The sequence below is a fragment of the Columba livia genome, chromosome 22, assembly GCF_036013475.1.
Source record: "Columba livia isolate bColLiv1 breed racing homer chromosome 22, bColLiv1.pat.W.v2, whole genome shotgun sequence".
NCBI lineage: Eukaryota > Metazoa > Chordata > Aves > Columbiformes > Columbidae > Columba > Columba livia.
In genome coordinates, this window is record NC_088623.1 from 1,490,643 (window position 1) to 1,505,967 (window position 15,325).

Consider the following 15,325-nt stretch of genomic DNA (forward strand, 5'->3'; position numbering starts at 1 on the left):
GTTCAGGGCCGTAGCGTGTGCCTGGGTGTCTGTGCTGTCTCAGGGCCCTCCCTACCTCTCTTTTCAAGGGCAGCACGAGGGATGCTCCCTGTCTTCAAGGGTTCCATCACAGAGTGCCCCCCGCATCTGGGCTGGCTCTGCAGCGCGTGGTGCAAACCCAGGCGAGGCGCAGGGAGGTGCGAGCCGTGCCCAGCCTGCAGCACAGCACGGTCTCCTGCCCTTCTCGGGGTGCAGACCTCTGCCATCATGGGGCCACAGGAAACATCTCCGTCCAGCTGATCCCTCCTCCCTGGCATCCTGCAGCTGAGACGCTGGGCAAGCCCAGGCGGGCCTTCCCCCAGGACCAGCCCAGACTTGAGTGTTGGGGCTGAGCACAAGCAGGAGTAAACGGCAAGAGAGCGTGAGCACACCAAGTTGACATCGTGCACAACAGGCTCGCGGGGACAGGCTCTGGACCACACCTGGGATGTCCACCAGGAGAGGTACCAGTCCCCCTCCTTCCCCCCCCACCCCACTTCCCAGCCGTGCAGTTGAAGCCAGGATGTGTGTGGTGGGGAAAGAAGTGTGGACCATCCTGTGCTCCGGCACAGCCAAACCCCGTCCCGAGGCTGCAGGGTGGGCAATGGCTGATGGGCGGTGGGTGATGGGCAATGGGTGATGGGCGATGATGGGCGATGATGGGTGATGGGCAGCCTCTGTGCATGGCAGTGCCAGACACAGAGCCTGGCATTACACAGCTGTGCCTGCGCAGAGGGATCTCGTGCCACAGCGAGGAGCGGGTGGGCACCGGGAGCTGCTTCGTGGCTACTTCTTGGCTCCACGAGCATGGTGTCCTGGCGGCACTGGGCACCTTTTTCTGTCAGCCTGTGCTGGCACTGCATCCCACGGGGGAGCAGAGGCTGTAATGGGGTAGGGGGGGTGGGTCTTGCAGTGGCCATGCAGGTGCTGCCCTAGTACTGCTTTCAGTAGGTGTGGGGCAGTCTCTCTCCAGGCTGTTATCAACCCTCCCAGCTGGGGACAGGGGACTCTGGTGCCTGCGCAGCCCCAGGGATGGCACCCACACCCAGCGGGGCAGAGCAGGTCTGCCCGGCTCCGCCGGCTCTGGGCGTGCTCTGAGTCACCACAGCCCTGCTCTTCCCAGATCTGCAGGCGCCCCGTTTGCACCTGCAGGCACCCCGAGCTCTGCTGCCAGGTCTTGTCTGTCACAGGCAGCAGGCTGGGGGTGCACAGAGCAGCACCCGAGCACGGGGGTCGCTCCTGCACCTCCTGGCCATCTCGCAGCCTGACCGGTGTGGCTCTGACTGCCCCGGGTATAGCTCTGCCCTGCATAAGGGGTGATGTCCCCCACCACCTGCCTGCCCTCCCCTCTCTGCAAAATGGGAAGAGCTCCAAGGTTTGAAAGCCTGGGGTGGGAGGCAGGCAGCAGCGCTGGCACGGCTCCACATGGAAATGATTAAACACTTGCAAGGGGTTGAAGGAAGAGCACCCAGTGCTCTGGGGTGTAGGGTTGGAGAACGTTGGCGTGTGAACCTTGCAGAGAGAGAGATCCCAACGGCACCTGCATCCTGCACAGGTTCTGCCCCAGGACCAGCCTACTCCCCTTGATTCTCCCTTGCAGTCTTGGGCGGTGCTCAGCACCTCACAAGTGGCAGAGAGGAGAAGTCGTGGCCTGGGGCAGTTCACAGTGCTGGTGGGCACAAGGAGGGCCAGGGACCAGAGGGATGTTGCTGCTGGGCTGAGGCAGGACAGGAGCCCCAGCGCCACTCCCAGCCCGATCCTAGTAGCACCAGCGCTCCTTATCACAGGGCCGCTGGGCAACCCGTTGTTGTAGGGTGCCAGGTTGGATGCAAGGGGTCCTTGTCCAGGGTGGGATGGCAGAGCACCCATGGGGACAGCGGGGCTGCACATCCAGATGTGTGTCCGGGCTCCTGTCTGCAGTGACAACATCGCTCATGCATAGTGACAGGCCACAGATGTGCCTTTTGTTGGTGGCAGTCTGAGTCCCTGGGGGGTGGCAGCATCTCTGCCCACATGCTGTCCCCTGGCAGCAGTTTGCAGGGACCCTGTCAGGCTCAGCCCGTGCCCTCCAGCTGTCACCAGACACAGACACTGGGGTGCTTGTGTGCTGCAGGCACGCACTCTGCTGCCCACCCCACTCATCCTCACCCAGCTGATGCTTCCCAGGGACGTCCCCTACTTCCCCCAGATCTGGGAGATGCCTCAGTGGGGACAAGCCCTGTGCCACCAGCTTGGTGCCCAGGGTACATGGATTAAAGGCCAGTGCCTGGAGCACAAAGGCAAACTCTGCTCTGGTCTGAGGCTGGCGCTGCCTGGGGGGACCACCTGGAGCCTTTGCCAGACAGGACCTTTGCCACTGCACTGTGGCTGCTGGCAGCATAAGCAAGACCTGATGCCACAATGACAGGCATGCTGTCAGAGTTCCCCTTTCCCATCTCTGCTGCAGACTGGATGATCCGCCAGGGCCCAGAGCAAGGACAATCTCTCAGCCTGAGGGCTGCCCCTTCAGGAGGTGGTGGCTTGGCTGCACAGACCCCATGGTGCCACCCCAGCTGGGGACAGCAGATCTCTCAAGCGCTCATGGCACCCATCCCCCTGCTCCTTGCGGTCGCCTTTGCTGCTTCACGGAAAATGTGATGACTCGGCAGCCCTGAATTTCCAGGCCTGGTTCCAGCTACTGGGTGGAGAAACCTTCTGCAGTTGTTTTTGGGTCTGGCACAGCTGAAGGCTTCACTGTCGGGGGGACCGGAGGGGAGATCTGGCATCCCCAGCTGAAGGCGGACTCTCTCTCTGTCCTTGCCTGTGGTGGCACAGTGTCACCAGGGTGGCCGAGGGGAGGGCAGCACTGGCATGTAATGAGCAGGTTCATCTGTCCAGTTTGGGAGGCTGCAGAGCCCCATGGCGCCAGGGACAGGGCCTGGGTTTGGCTCCCACCAGCGCTTTGAGCTGTTTCCACCGCAGGCACAGCCTGAAGTCCCCGAGCTCGGGTAGCACAACCCCCGGGTCCCCAGGGAATGCACACACCTCCATCCCCATGGCCAGCCGAGTGCCAGGCCTGCGTGCCCTGTGTTGGGCCACCAGCAGGATGCGCAGTCTGGGAAAGCCTCTGGGACAGCTCCGAGTCCAGGGTGGCTGGAGATGGAGGTGACCAGCTTTGCAGAGAGGCTGGTGGCCACAGCGCTGGGGGCTGCAGGTGTAGTGGGTGTGCATGGGCTCAGCTCGCTTCCCAGATGGGCAGAGTAGGCTCAACCCAGGTGGAATGTCCCAGGGCTCCAGTGAGTGGATTTGTCCTTTTGCTGGCCTGGAACTCCTCTTTGGGGTGCTTTGAAGCTAGAGAAGTGTGACTTTGACTCTGTATTCTGGGAAAATCTCCTGCCTGTGCCACTGCAGGGGACACTGCCTCCTGTCCGCTGCCTCAGACACTTGGCGATGCAAAATCTCTTCCCAGAGTTTTCCTTGATAATCGAGGGTCTCTCTGGTCCCATCCCCCTGGGTCACAATTCCCAGCACACCAAGGCCCTCCATCCTAACCTCCAGCCCCTGCTTCATCACCCAGGGGCTCCTCCAGTTCAGCTCTGCCCTCACCTGTCACCCTCCAGGGACACCACATGGTCCCATCAGGCCCTGGCATCCCCTGCCTGCTCTGCCTCCCACCCCAGCCATCCTCACCCTCCAGGCTGCTCACAGCAGCAAACAGCGCCCTGCTCCCACCCATCGTGGGGTCACCTCTTGCTCCACTATCACAGGACACGTTGCCTGACAGCCTGCACCCAGCCACAGACCCACATGGGGACATCCACTGAAAGCCTCTTTGCAAGCACGTTTGGGGACCGGCCAGCTGTAACCTCCCAGATCCCGCCCCGGGCCCCCGGTTAAACCTGGCACATCCTTGCTGCAGCGGGAGCTCCAGCCTCCTCCCAGCTGGCTGCAGCCGCCCAGCGCTGGAAAGAGGCCTTTTCAAACAAGCCCCAGCCCACTGGAGACGGTAGCAGCCAGTCCCAAACCTCCCTCTGCCTTGGCTTGTGGAGGGGACTCCCTCCCCACCCGTCGAAGTGGCTCCAGTGTCCATGAGTGCCCACCCTGCGCTCACTCCTGGGGCGGATGGCCAGCCCTGGGTCACACGATATCCAGCAGCAGGGATGGCTGTCCCCAGCTGTCTGTGACACCGCTGATGGGTCATACCCATCATCTCAGGTGCTGCTGGACCTCACTCCAGCCTATCAGGGAATCTCTGAGCCAGAGCTTTTACCTGGGCCTCCATCACTTGAGCAGATCCACCACTGACATTTTTGACATTCAGGCCTCCCCAGAGCTGCCAGTATTAAGGATTAAAAAATCTTGCCTACGCTGGAGCCAAGACATTGCCTTCTGCTCCCACCCTGATCTCCATGTCCAGGGTGCAGGGAGAGGGCAGGTCTGGGAACAGAGTGACTTGAAGGGCCTGTGGTTGTTGAGCTGTTCCTCTCTGCTGGGGTCATGGCTGAGGTGTTAACATAGGAGCAAAGGTGACAAACAAGCCCTCACTGCTGGGCTGATCAGCAGGGCCTGGGCTGCTTTACCCTCAGTCCCCCCCAGGCAGGGGACCGGGCCTCTGCAGGGACGTGACTGTGATCACGGACCAGGATTCCTGGCACCAGTCCCATTTGGCCAGGACCTGGGGAATTAACTGTGCCCCATGCAAAGGGAGGGGGACTCGTGCTCTGTCCCCATTCCCAGCTGGCCACATCAGCCTGGGGCTGTCAGGAAGTTTGGGGAATGGACCTGGGGTTGGAGATGGATCCTAGACTGGGGCCCTTGTGTCCCCCTCTCATTTATGTGCAGGGACAGGGCTTTCCCATGTTTTTCCCCAGGACTTGGGGGCTGATCTGTCTGTCACAGGTCCCACCTGACAAACCTCTAAGTTTTTGGAGCAGTAATCTGCTGTTCTTGAGCCAGCTGGGGGATGTATCCCACCCTGACAGCTCGGTGTCTCATGTCAATAACCAGAGCTTGAACAGCCCCTCATTGGTGGTTGTGTTGGCTACTGGGACCGACTCCCACGGCCACACAGGCTGTGCTGGCTGCCACGGTAGATGCATCACTGAATCTCTTCCAGCACTGTCCCAGATCCCCAGCGCTGATGTGAAGCCAATGGCATCTCCGCTCTGAATCAGAGCTGGCACCTCGCCATGCACTGCACAGACACAGCACAGCACCGCACAGACATGGCACAGCACCACACAGCATACAGCCCTGCACAGGGCTGGGGGACACCGAGTGCTCCCCACGGCAGCACCTCAAAGTACAGCCCCCACAGCCCACAGGCAGACAGGGCACAGCTCAAACCCATCCAACCCGTCAAATGGACAAAGCGTGGTCCAGGCACCTTTGTACCCATGGATACAGTGCACAGGAACCTCTCACAATGTGTGCACCCTGCTCCCCCCAGCTTCAATCTGCCCATCCCTGTGCCATGGGCATCACACAGAGGCACATGTCTCCCTCCTCACCCAGCACAACCAAACCTCCCATTTCCCATGGGCTCCTCATGCAGGAATCCATGCATACAGAGCTAAAGGGTGCACGAATATGCCGGCACAGAGGCAGCCACAAGGTGCAGAGCACCCCGCTCCACCATCTGCCAATGCTCCCTCCAGCATCCCAGCCCTGCCTCCCCTTGCTGGGGGCTGGTTTGGGCACTCCCTCCCGGCTCAGAGCCGCCATCTGTCCTGTCCTGTCTCCTCCCCTCTCCTCCCCTCTCAGCACCAACTCCCACAACTCTGCAGAACTCCTGATGGCCAGGCTGGGCTCCAGCCGTGCAGAGACCCAGCCACAGCGAGAGCCCCCCCTCCAAGCCCCCCGGCAAGCAGCTCCCTGGCCGCAGCACGCCCAGGCTCACACAAGGACAGCTGCAGAGTCACCACAGAGGGACGCAGATCCACGGGAACAATAGCAGATGCACACAGCGAGAGGCACACACACACTCTGGACTTCTCCCAGCCCGGAGGCTGCTCTGCTCCTACCCAAGGACAGCTGGTGGGGCTGATGTGCAACGCGCTGGCATGCGACACCGGTCCCCACTGATGTCATCCTGTCACCCGCGCTCAGAAAGCATGTGGGGACACAGCCCCTCGCTGCCATGGGAGAAGGGGCTGGCTGGGGACAGCCGCTGCTAAGAAGCTACCCCAACCCCCCAACTTGTCATCCCTCTCATCTGCAGCCACCCCGGTCTCAATGAGGCCACCGCTGCTGCCGCTGCTCGTCCTGTGGGTGTCACAGCTCCTGGGAGCCCTGGCAGAGGTAAGCCCTTGTCTCTTCAGCCCCCGGCTGTCCATGCAGGCTCTTGGATCCAGCTTGCTGGCAGCAAGGGGCTTTGCATAGTCCTACCCCGCTGAGGAATGACGGCATATTTCTGGGCTGCCTCTCCAGCCATGCAGCTGCACCAAATTAGCGACGTTTGCAATTACGAGCTGGCTCTTTCCTCCGCTTCCCGCCCCCCTCGCCATGCCCTCTCGCCTCAGTGCCTGGGATCCGAGCGTGTCACTGCTGCCATGGCTGCAGGGCTCCTCGCCCCAGGAATTGGCTGGCTGCTCTTCCCAGGGGTCTGGAACCCCTTCACTCCCAAAAGTGCTGCAGTCGGTGGGGGAGCCAGAAATGAGTCAGCCAGCAGAGCCAAGGGGGAAATAACTAAAGAACGATGATTGCTTCTCTGTGGCTTGTTGCGGGACAGGGAGTGGGCAGAGATATTTCCTTTAATGTGGAGGGAACTAGCCTCAACCTAAGCAGGGCACACCCTGCTCGCAGCAGACTGTGGGGAGACGGGTGTCCCACGAACGTGCTCAGCACCCACTGCGGCATGGGGGGTGCTGGATGCTCTGGAGCTTTCAGGCTTTGCAGCCTGTGGGGGATGGCAGCTGAACAGAGGTCTGGGGTCCCTTCATCCTTCCCCCTACCATGACTGGGGGAAGCGGGGGAGCCTCCAGAGGGAATGAGGCTGCCAGGGCCTGTCCCGAGCTCCTTTCATCCCCACACATTCCCCTTGTGCCCTGGCTGTTCTGGTGGGATGTCTTCCCGTGTGGGCATGGCTCCATGTTGCTCTGCAGTCCCTGGACTCATGTAGAAAGCCAGGGCAGCCCACAGGCTGCACCTGTCTCCCTGACTTAGCTCAGGGACTCACCTGAGATCTCCTGGGAAAAGGGGTCACAGTTCCCAGAGGGTCACAGCCCCTGGATGCTGTGGCTGGGGGGGACATGCCTGGCCAGCCTGACCCCTGGCCTGGCACAGGGCACCTCTTCCAGGTGATGGTCCCAGCTCAGGCCAGTTCACCTGCCCACTGTCTCACCTGACACCTTCAACCCCACAGGGCTATGGATGCAACCGGACAGCACAGGCAGGGCTGGAGGGACAGGATGTGCCCGGTGATAGAGGTAAGTCAGAGCAGAGGTACCCAGGCTGCAGGTTCCTCAGCAGGAGCAGGAGGGGCAGGGTGAGCTCTTCTCTGTGACAGTGACAGACCCCAGGGAATGGCAGAAGATGTGGCAGGGAGGGTCAGTGGGACATGAGGAAAAGGTTCTTCACCCAGAGGTGCTGGACACTGAACAGGCTCCCCAGGGAGGTGTCACAGCCCCAACCTGACAGTGTTCAAGAAGAGACTGGACAACGTCCTCAGACACACGGGGTGATCTGTGGGGTGTCCTGTGCAGGGACAGGAGTTGGACTCCATGATCCTGGTGGGTCCCTTCCAACTCAGGACATTCTATGATTCTATGATACTGTAGGCTGCAGGTCATGAAGGGGAGGGAGTCAGCCACATTCTCTTTCAGCATCCAGTCTCATGGGGGTCAGCGTGAAAGACGGACATGGCTCCAAGCTCTCTCCTTCCCACAGAGCATCAAGTGGGGTCAGCAGCAGGACAGCTATAGGAACTCTACATGGAGCCCCTGCGATTGGGTGGGCAGGATCTTGCTCCACAAGGCAGCTCCACAGCTGTGCCGAGCTGGCTGGGGAGCAGCACAGCTGCATTCACCCTGTAGACGTGCTGGGGCCAGCATGGTGCCCAGGCACTGCCCATGCCCACGAACACGCTCCCAGGTGATCTGTAGGCACCAGCCAGGGCATGGGATGTGCCTGGATGTGGCTGTGATGTGGATAGTGGAGCTTATCTATGGGGACGTGAGCAGCGTTGTGATCGTGTGCCTCAGGGCTGGAGGATGCCTCTGGCCCCTTTTAGGTATTAGTAGATTTGTACTGTGGAGATGAAGAAGGTGATTGCTAAATGACAGATGGAGGCAGGCGATGCAGTCTGTTGGAAACCTGAGAGGAGCAGACGAACAAGGGTGGAGAACTCATACCTTCATGAGATAAGAAAGAGTCCGCAGTGGCAGCAGGCTCCAAACAACAGCATTGCATGAACAGAAGTTGCATGTAGTTCTGAAACTCTCCAGCATTATGAGAAGTCCCAAAGCTGCCCCTGTCTCTGGGGCTTGCCCCACACTGCTCTTCATTTGCTGTGTGAAGGCAACCCCAGGCAGAGCCCTGGGGCAATAGCAGTGCTTGTTTAAAGCTTTCTTGCCCTGCCAGATCACGTCAGTCTGTTACAACATGTTGCACATCATAAATTTTAGGTGCTAATTATTACACAAATGTCTTATTAGCACTAGAGCTTCCCAAAGGCTGAAAGCAATAGAGAGCTCATTGCTCCCAGCAAGACTGGGGATGGAGAGCATGTGGCGATCTGCTAGTGGTGGCACAGGGAGGCAGAGATGGAGCCTGCAAGGGTCACGTTGACAGCTTGGCCCCAACACACAGATTCTGTCTGGCTCCTGTTTGTGTAGGTGGTTCCTGAGCAGCTGTAAGGGAAGGGATTCAATACAACACCAAATAAGCAAAGCCCCATGTGCCACTTCCTTGTCCCCAGATCCTCTCCATCTGGATGCCACAGTACTGGCCCCATGTTTCCTCCACATACGCAGTGTCCTGCTCTTCCCATGTCACCTCTGCACCAATGAGGGCAAAGAACAGCAGAGGCACCAGGCACAGGGTAGCACAGCTGGTGCTTGAATGTCCTTACACTGGGCTCTGGTCTGTGCAGGACAAGTCCTGGGCCAGTCAGTCCCTAGCAGTGGGTCTGGTTTACTTGGGTGCTGCGGGGAATCAAGCTGATTTCTTAAGTCTTCCAGTCCAGATTCAGTTCAGATCCATCTCAGCAGAGATGGGTGGGTTGAGGTCCCAGGGCAGGGACATCACCTACAGCAAGGGTGGGTGGGCTGGGGAGCCTGGCCCTGCATGCTGGCCACCCAGCAGCACCACAGCTCCCTTCTGAGGGTTTTGGCTTTGCCTCTGCAGGGACCCTGCTGAACCTCAGCGTGAGTGACCATGGCCGGTCAGACTCCCTCCTTCTGTCTTGGGATGAGCCAGAGGGAGGTGCTGAGGGATATTCGCTAGCCCTCTCCTCCCTGGGGTCAGGCACACTGCTGCAGAATGGATCTGCTGGACCCAACATCACCAGCTTCTGGTTCCACGGGCTGACCCCTGGCACGCGCTACAAGATTGAAGTGACAGCCATGCTTGCCTGTATGGAGACCGCCAGCCAGACAGTCACAGCACAGACAAGTAAGGGGTTCCCCAGGCACTGCAGAGTCAAAGGGTCTCAGTGGTACTAATGACTGTCACACTGCTCTGGAGGGTGCAGTGGTCCATGAGTCCATGGGGAGGTCAGATCTTTTGTCACTTTCACAAGAATTAGGGTCCTTACCTGGTCCCCAGGACCCTGGGGGTCATTCCCTCATCCATACGGAGAGAGAGTCCCGCCCCTGCACCTTGCATGGGCAGAGTTCAGGCTATACCCTCTGCTGGGATAATGATGGACAAAACAATGACGTGGACTGCAAAGAGCTGAGGGCTAGAAAAAGTCACACTGGGAGGTCTAGAAAGAGCTACAAGGAAGTAGCACCTGCTTCATGATTTTGGCACATTTCTGTCCACCACTGGCTCATCCACCAAGTCTTGCTCTATACACTCCCTGGCTGATACCAAGGACTGGGAGAAGCAGGCAGGGCTGGTGAGCCCACAGGTCAGGTGAGAATGGCAGGTCTTGCCTACATCACTCCAGAGGATCCTTGGATAAATCATTTCAGGTGAAGGTGGAAAACCTGGAAAAGGAAAGCAGAGCTGGAGGGAGGGTGTTGGGCAGCAGAAGGGATGGTGTCGGACAGCAGTGGTGGCTGCAGGGAGCAGGGGCTGGTCCTCATGGTGAGGCAGGTGGCAGGACCCACAGGGCCATCAGGAACAGAGGACCTGGCAGCAGATGAGCTCACAGGTAAGCGCTGATGGCTTCACCTTCTCAGCATGCACCTCGTGTGCTGTCCCTGACTGAGCGTCCCTGCTCAGTTCACACTGACTATGCAGAAACTGACCCAAAGGGGATGGTGCAGCCCACACAATCTGGGAGACTGGGGGAGCTGGTAGGGACATGATGGGGCTGTGCTTGGGGTTTGGGTCCTGTGGAGCTGACTGGTATGACCTCACCAGGTGAAGGCACAGTCCCACCGGCCCTTGATCAACCTGTCAAGTCAGGCATTGCAACGCAACCAGCAAACACTATGCCATGTCCAATGCAGGTCCCTCACCTGTCCGCAACCTGAGCCTGAGCAGCGGTGGGAGTTCTGCGGAGCTGCACGCCTCCTGGGCACACGCCCACGGGCAGCGCGATGGCTACCAGCTTTCCCTCTACCACAGCGACTCGCAGACGCTTGTGAGAAATGTGTCTGTCCTGCCAAACGCCTCCACGTTCCTGTTTGACGGGTTGCTGGCTGGCAGTGAGTACGCCTTGAAGGTCAGCACGCTGGCTGGATCCAGCCAGGCGAGCACCAGTATCCACCAGTGGACAGGTATGGAGTGATGGGTGTGCCTGCCCAAGAGGGAAGGGATGGAGAAAGGGTTGGCAGGAGGGATGCAACACCTGAGCTGTCTGGGCTGGCCGAGAGGGGAAGGAGGCGTCCAGGCTCAGGATGGGGAGTTGACGCAGGATGGGGAACAGATGGGAGTTTTTCACGTCCCAGCTGAGAGCCCAGTGTGCTTGGCCAAGGGGACAACTTCACAGCTCAGCCCTGCCTTGTGGGACCTGCAGCTGGGGTTTCTGTCTCCACGTCCCCACGGGAGGAGGGCAATCTGGGGATGCTGGCAGAATGCTGGTGGGAGCTGCAGAAATGTTGCCTTACCCAGGCTGCCACCCCCTCTGCCCTGCAACCTGAAAGAGTGTGACAGTACAGATGGACCTGTGTCCCCTGCCCACCCGGGAAAGGACATCCCTCAGCAGACCCCTGACAGATGTTCAGCCCCCATGCCAGCATAGAGAGCAGCTGTGGGCATAGGAGACCCTGGGGAGAGAGGAGGGTCCAGAGAGCCCCAGCGCTGAACCTCACTGCCTCCTTCTTCTCCCCTCAGCTCCCTCCATGCCCACCCAGCTGCGGCTCAGCCCAGGCTCCAGCACCAGCCTTGTCGCCTCCTGGGCAGGTGCTGGAGGGGCTGCCTGGTTGCACTTCACCCTCCACAACCTCCTCACCCAGACAGTGACCACGACACTGTCGGCCAGGAGGGGCCTCACCAGCTTCACGTTCCAGCATCTCCGCCCCGGCACCCGCTACTGGCTCGGGCTGAGTGTCACAGCTGGGCCCTACACAGTGGGGGGGCCCAATGCCACTGCTTGGACATGTGAGTATGATGTCCGGGGATGGGGGAGGACCTCGGTGGCCCTGGTTTTCTCCTTGTCTCTCATCCTTTTCTCTGAAACTGAATGTGTCCTGCCAGAACCCTGGGTGCAGAGGGACATTATTCTGCTTGGATGTGGCCAAAAGCCACTCTAGGACCTGGCCCTGGGGCACTGCAATAGTGGGGCCACTGAGTCCCTTGAGCAGGTGAATTCCCAGTGCCAGGTTGCTTCTCCCTGGGGTGCACTGGGGTAAGCCTGTGACCTGTCCATGAGGAGGAGGATGGGAGGGCAGCAGATCTCCCTGGTGTTCAGTGCAGCTGGGGCTGGGCTCTTGCATGCCTTGGGGCTGTCCAAGGGCAGCAGAGAAAACAGGAGGAAGGGGATAGCAGTTTATCTAGTTTGGACTGAAGGTTCCTGGAAATGAAACTTTGGTCCCCTTTGATTGCTGTCAAGGGTATATTTTGGTAGAACCTGATTTTGGCAGCATCCTGGTGGGTGACTCTAATGTGCTGTGCAAACATAGGCAAGGAAGCCTGCCCCTGGCTGGTCAAGAAATTGAGGTTAGCCCTTCCAGACCCCAGCTAGTTGCACCATTCAACCCAATTTCCTCTATCTTCTGGCCTCAGGCTGACAAAGACCCCAACAGCAGGTGATTTTCGCCACCACAGCCCTGGTTTGCTGCCAACACCACGTCCACAGCACTGTGAACAGCTCCAACCCTGACTTGCTCTCCCAGATGTTCCCAGGAAAACCAAGGGGGTTAATGGAGAGGGCAAGCTTAGCGTCTAGGACGGAACAAGGCTCATACTAAATATCAAGAAAGTGTTGGCCCTCTCTAGTGAGGAGCAGCAAATCATGCAAAGTCAGGGCTGTTGTGACCAGTGATTCATACTGTCCCTGGGCAGACACTGGTCAGGCTGGAAGGACCTGGGTGCTACCAGGTGACAAGTCTCCAGCTCTTGTTCTGCCTGCCAGTCTGGGAAGCTGCTCACTGCTGCCCCTGCAGCTGGGGTTTTGGAAGACCTCACACCCCCAGCTGGTTTGTTTCCACTGCAAAGTGAGTCTGAATCCACCCTGTCACCGAACAAACGTCCCCTGCGCCAGTTGCATGAGCCAGGGGTGTCTGGCCAGGAGTTTTTTCTAGGCCAGTTCTTGGGAACATCAGCAAGGTCAAGATGGGACAAGAATGGAGAGGAGGAGGACTTTTAGGAATTTCTCAGCAGGGCTTTTAGCTTCATCTGGGCTCTGCTGGACAAGGGATGGTTGTGCTGGGGAATGGAGACAGAATGCTCCAAAAGGCTGTCTGAGGCTGGATGTAACCCTGCAGATAAGGAAGCAGGGAACAGGACTCAGGGGTGTATGGGAAGATCTTAGAGTCTCGCTTGGCAGCCTGTCCCCTTTGACTGAGCGGGGCAGGACAGGACTGCTGCTGTAGACAACACCTTTGTGCTGACAGTCCTGACTACAGCAAAGACAGTGAGTGCTGGGGTGGGGCTCCAGAGCTCCCCATAACCCTGAAGCATGCGATCCTGATCTCTTCCAGACCCGCTGAGCCCTGGCAATGTGACCCTGAGCAGCGCGGAGGAGCAGAGCTCCTTGCAGGCTCGATGGCACATCCCGGCAGGAGAGAGGGACTTCTACCTGGTGACGCTGCAGGAGGGAGAGGACAGTGCTCCGACGAGGAACATCTCTGTCAGTGGAGACAATGGTCACGTCACCTTCCACGGGCTGAGCCCTGGGAAGCAATACTCTGTCCAGGTGACGGCGGTGGCTGGGCCTTACCGGGCATCAGCCCTCAGCACAGCAGCCTGGACACGTAAGCAGAAAGCATGTCCTTTCATGGCCATTTCTACCATCTGATGGAGGGGCTGGTGCCCGGAGGGAAACTGGTGGGATGGGGAGGGGGATGGCAGCAGGGGCAGTGCAGTGGCACCTGGTCTCAAGGACGGGCTGTGAGTCGGAGCAGCAAAACCCACTGGGTGAACACAGAGGTCCTTGGCAGACTTGTGCCAGGCGTGAATTGAGACCAGATCCCACCCAGTAACCTTTAGGCTCCCTGTTTGGGCAGGTTCTAAGACAGCTTCTCCCACTCTGCTCACAGCAGCTGGTTGGGTGGGTAGTGAAGGGCCACCAGTTCCCCAGAGCAGCATCTCCCTGTGCCCAGTCCCTCCTGGACAGCTCGTGGTGGTGGCCACCCCAGAGCTGCCACCCTGTGAAGGAAGGACTGGAACAGTGTGGGGAGGCACCACCCAGCCCCAGCACCCAGACCAGTAACGGGCTTTCCCTGCAGCCCTGGCTGCCTGTGTCTGAGGGGGGAAGAGCTGCAGTGTCATGAGAGCAATCAAACTGCCTGACACACTGCCATATACAGTGATGTGCAAGATCCCATCCTTGTCCCTTGCAGAGCCATTAGCTCCATCTGGTGTGAGTCTGTCCAGCCAGGGGAGCCCCTACAGCCTGCTAGCCAGCTGGGAGGAGGCAATGGGAGAGGGCTACTTGCTGGCCCTCAGCCCTTTGGAGCACCCTGTGAAGAACAGCTCGCTGCTCAGAGGTGTCACCAACTTCACCTATGAAGGCCTCCGCCCTGGGACTCTCTACACCTTTGAGGTCAGCACTGTGGCTGGCCCCTACACCTCCGCACCCCGGCGCGTCACCAACTGGACATGTGAGTGCCACAGCCCTCACCACAGCCGGGCCCATGGTTCCCACTGGATCCTGCCCTTCCCTGTCATGCCTGGGGGAGCGTGGTAGTGTAGGTCTTCTGCAGCTTCATGAGATAAAAGGGCAAAAGGCCCAGGAGGAAAGCAGAGGTACTGTTGGATGTGTCTGACCCTGGTCTCTATCCCAGTCGCCCAGCACAGGGGTCAGCAAGGCCCAGTGCTCTCCTCCTCCCTTGGGCTGCCCTCCTGGCACTGCTCAGGGTGTATCTGCCCCCAACCACCACCCTGCTCCAGACCATCCCACCCAGCACCTCCTCCAGCACCAGAGCCATCACTTCTTACCATGTCAGTTTAAACTGTATGTTGGCCCCATCCCTGCCAAACTGGTGTGTGGGTGTCAGCAGGGGCGATGGTGGCCTGTATAGACCCCACGGGTGGCCAGAGCCCCTGGATGTGGGTTTTCCCAGGGAAGGGGCTCCAACTCCAGCACGTTTGGGGTTGCACTTCAGCCTTGACCCCAGTCCAGGTGAATCTGTGACCATAAATTTTACCTTTCCTAGATCCTTTGCCCCCGCAGCAGCTGGCTCTCAGCAATCAGGGCCACAGCACCTCTCTGCAAGCCTCCTGGAGAGCAGCTCCCGCTGGCAGCACCGGCTACACAGGCACCCTCTGCGAAACCAAGTCCCAGAAGCAGGTCAGGAATATGACTGTAGGCAACAACTGGACTAACGTCACCTTTGAGGACCTGGTCCCCGGGCGACAGTATACACTGGAGATGGCTTCTGTAGCTGGACCTTACAGATCCCCTGTGCAATCAGCCACAGACTGGACATGTGAGTGTGTTACCCCTACTTCAAGCCTACTGCAGATTGCAACCATGGCCTGGCCAACGAGAGCAGAAAGGTCACAGCATGGAAGCAAAGCAGAGTGTAGACCATGTATGGGGAGTGAGGGGAAC

General features: G+C 59.2%; 1 protein-coding gene across 3 annotated transcripts in view; it reads left to right on the forward strand.

The window, feature by feature from the left end:
- The first annotated feature begins 334 nt into the window (after positions 1-334).
- The window catches only part of LOC102091685 (receptor-type tyrosine-protein phosphatase V-like), a 39,034-nt gene continuing 24,043 nt past the window's right edge, over positions 335-15,325 (forward strand). The window contains exons 1-9 of one of the 3 annotated variants that reach the window (XR_010467514.1): positions 335-482; positions 6,218-6,297; positions 7,361-7,424; positions 9,343-9,609; positions 10,617-10,886; positions 11,443-11,709; positions 13,251-13,523; positions 14,112-14,372; positions 14,928-15,200. Coding sequence is in view for 2 of the 3 variants with exons in the window: in XM_065038243.1 (XP_064894315.1) it covers positions 467-482; positions 6,218-6,297; positions 7,361-7,424; positions 9,343-9,609; positions 10,617-10,886; positions 11,443-11,709; positions 13,251-13,523; positions 14,112-14,372; positions 14,928-15,200 (1,771 nt within the window). In the remaining variant the exon portion in view is untranslated. The remainder of the gene's footprint in view (positions 483-6,217; positions 6,298-7,360; positions 7,425-9,342; positions 9,610-10,616; positions 10,887-11,442; positions 11,710-13,250; positions 13,524-14,111; positions 14,373-14,927; positions 15,201-15,325) is intronic. The other 2 variants (XM_065038243.1, XM_065038242.1) reach the window with 2 other exon arrangements.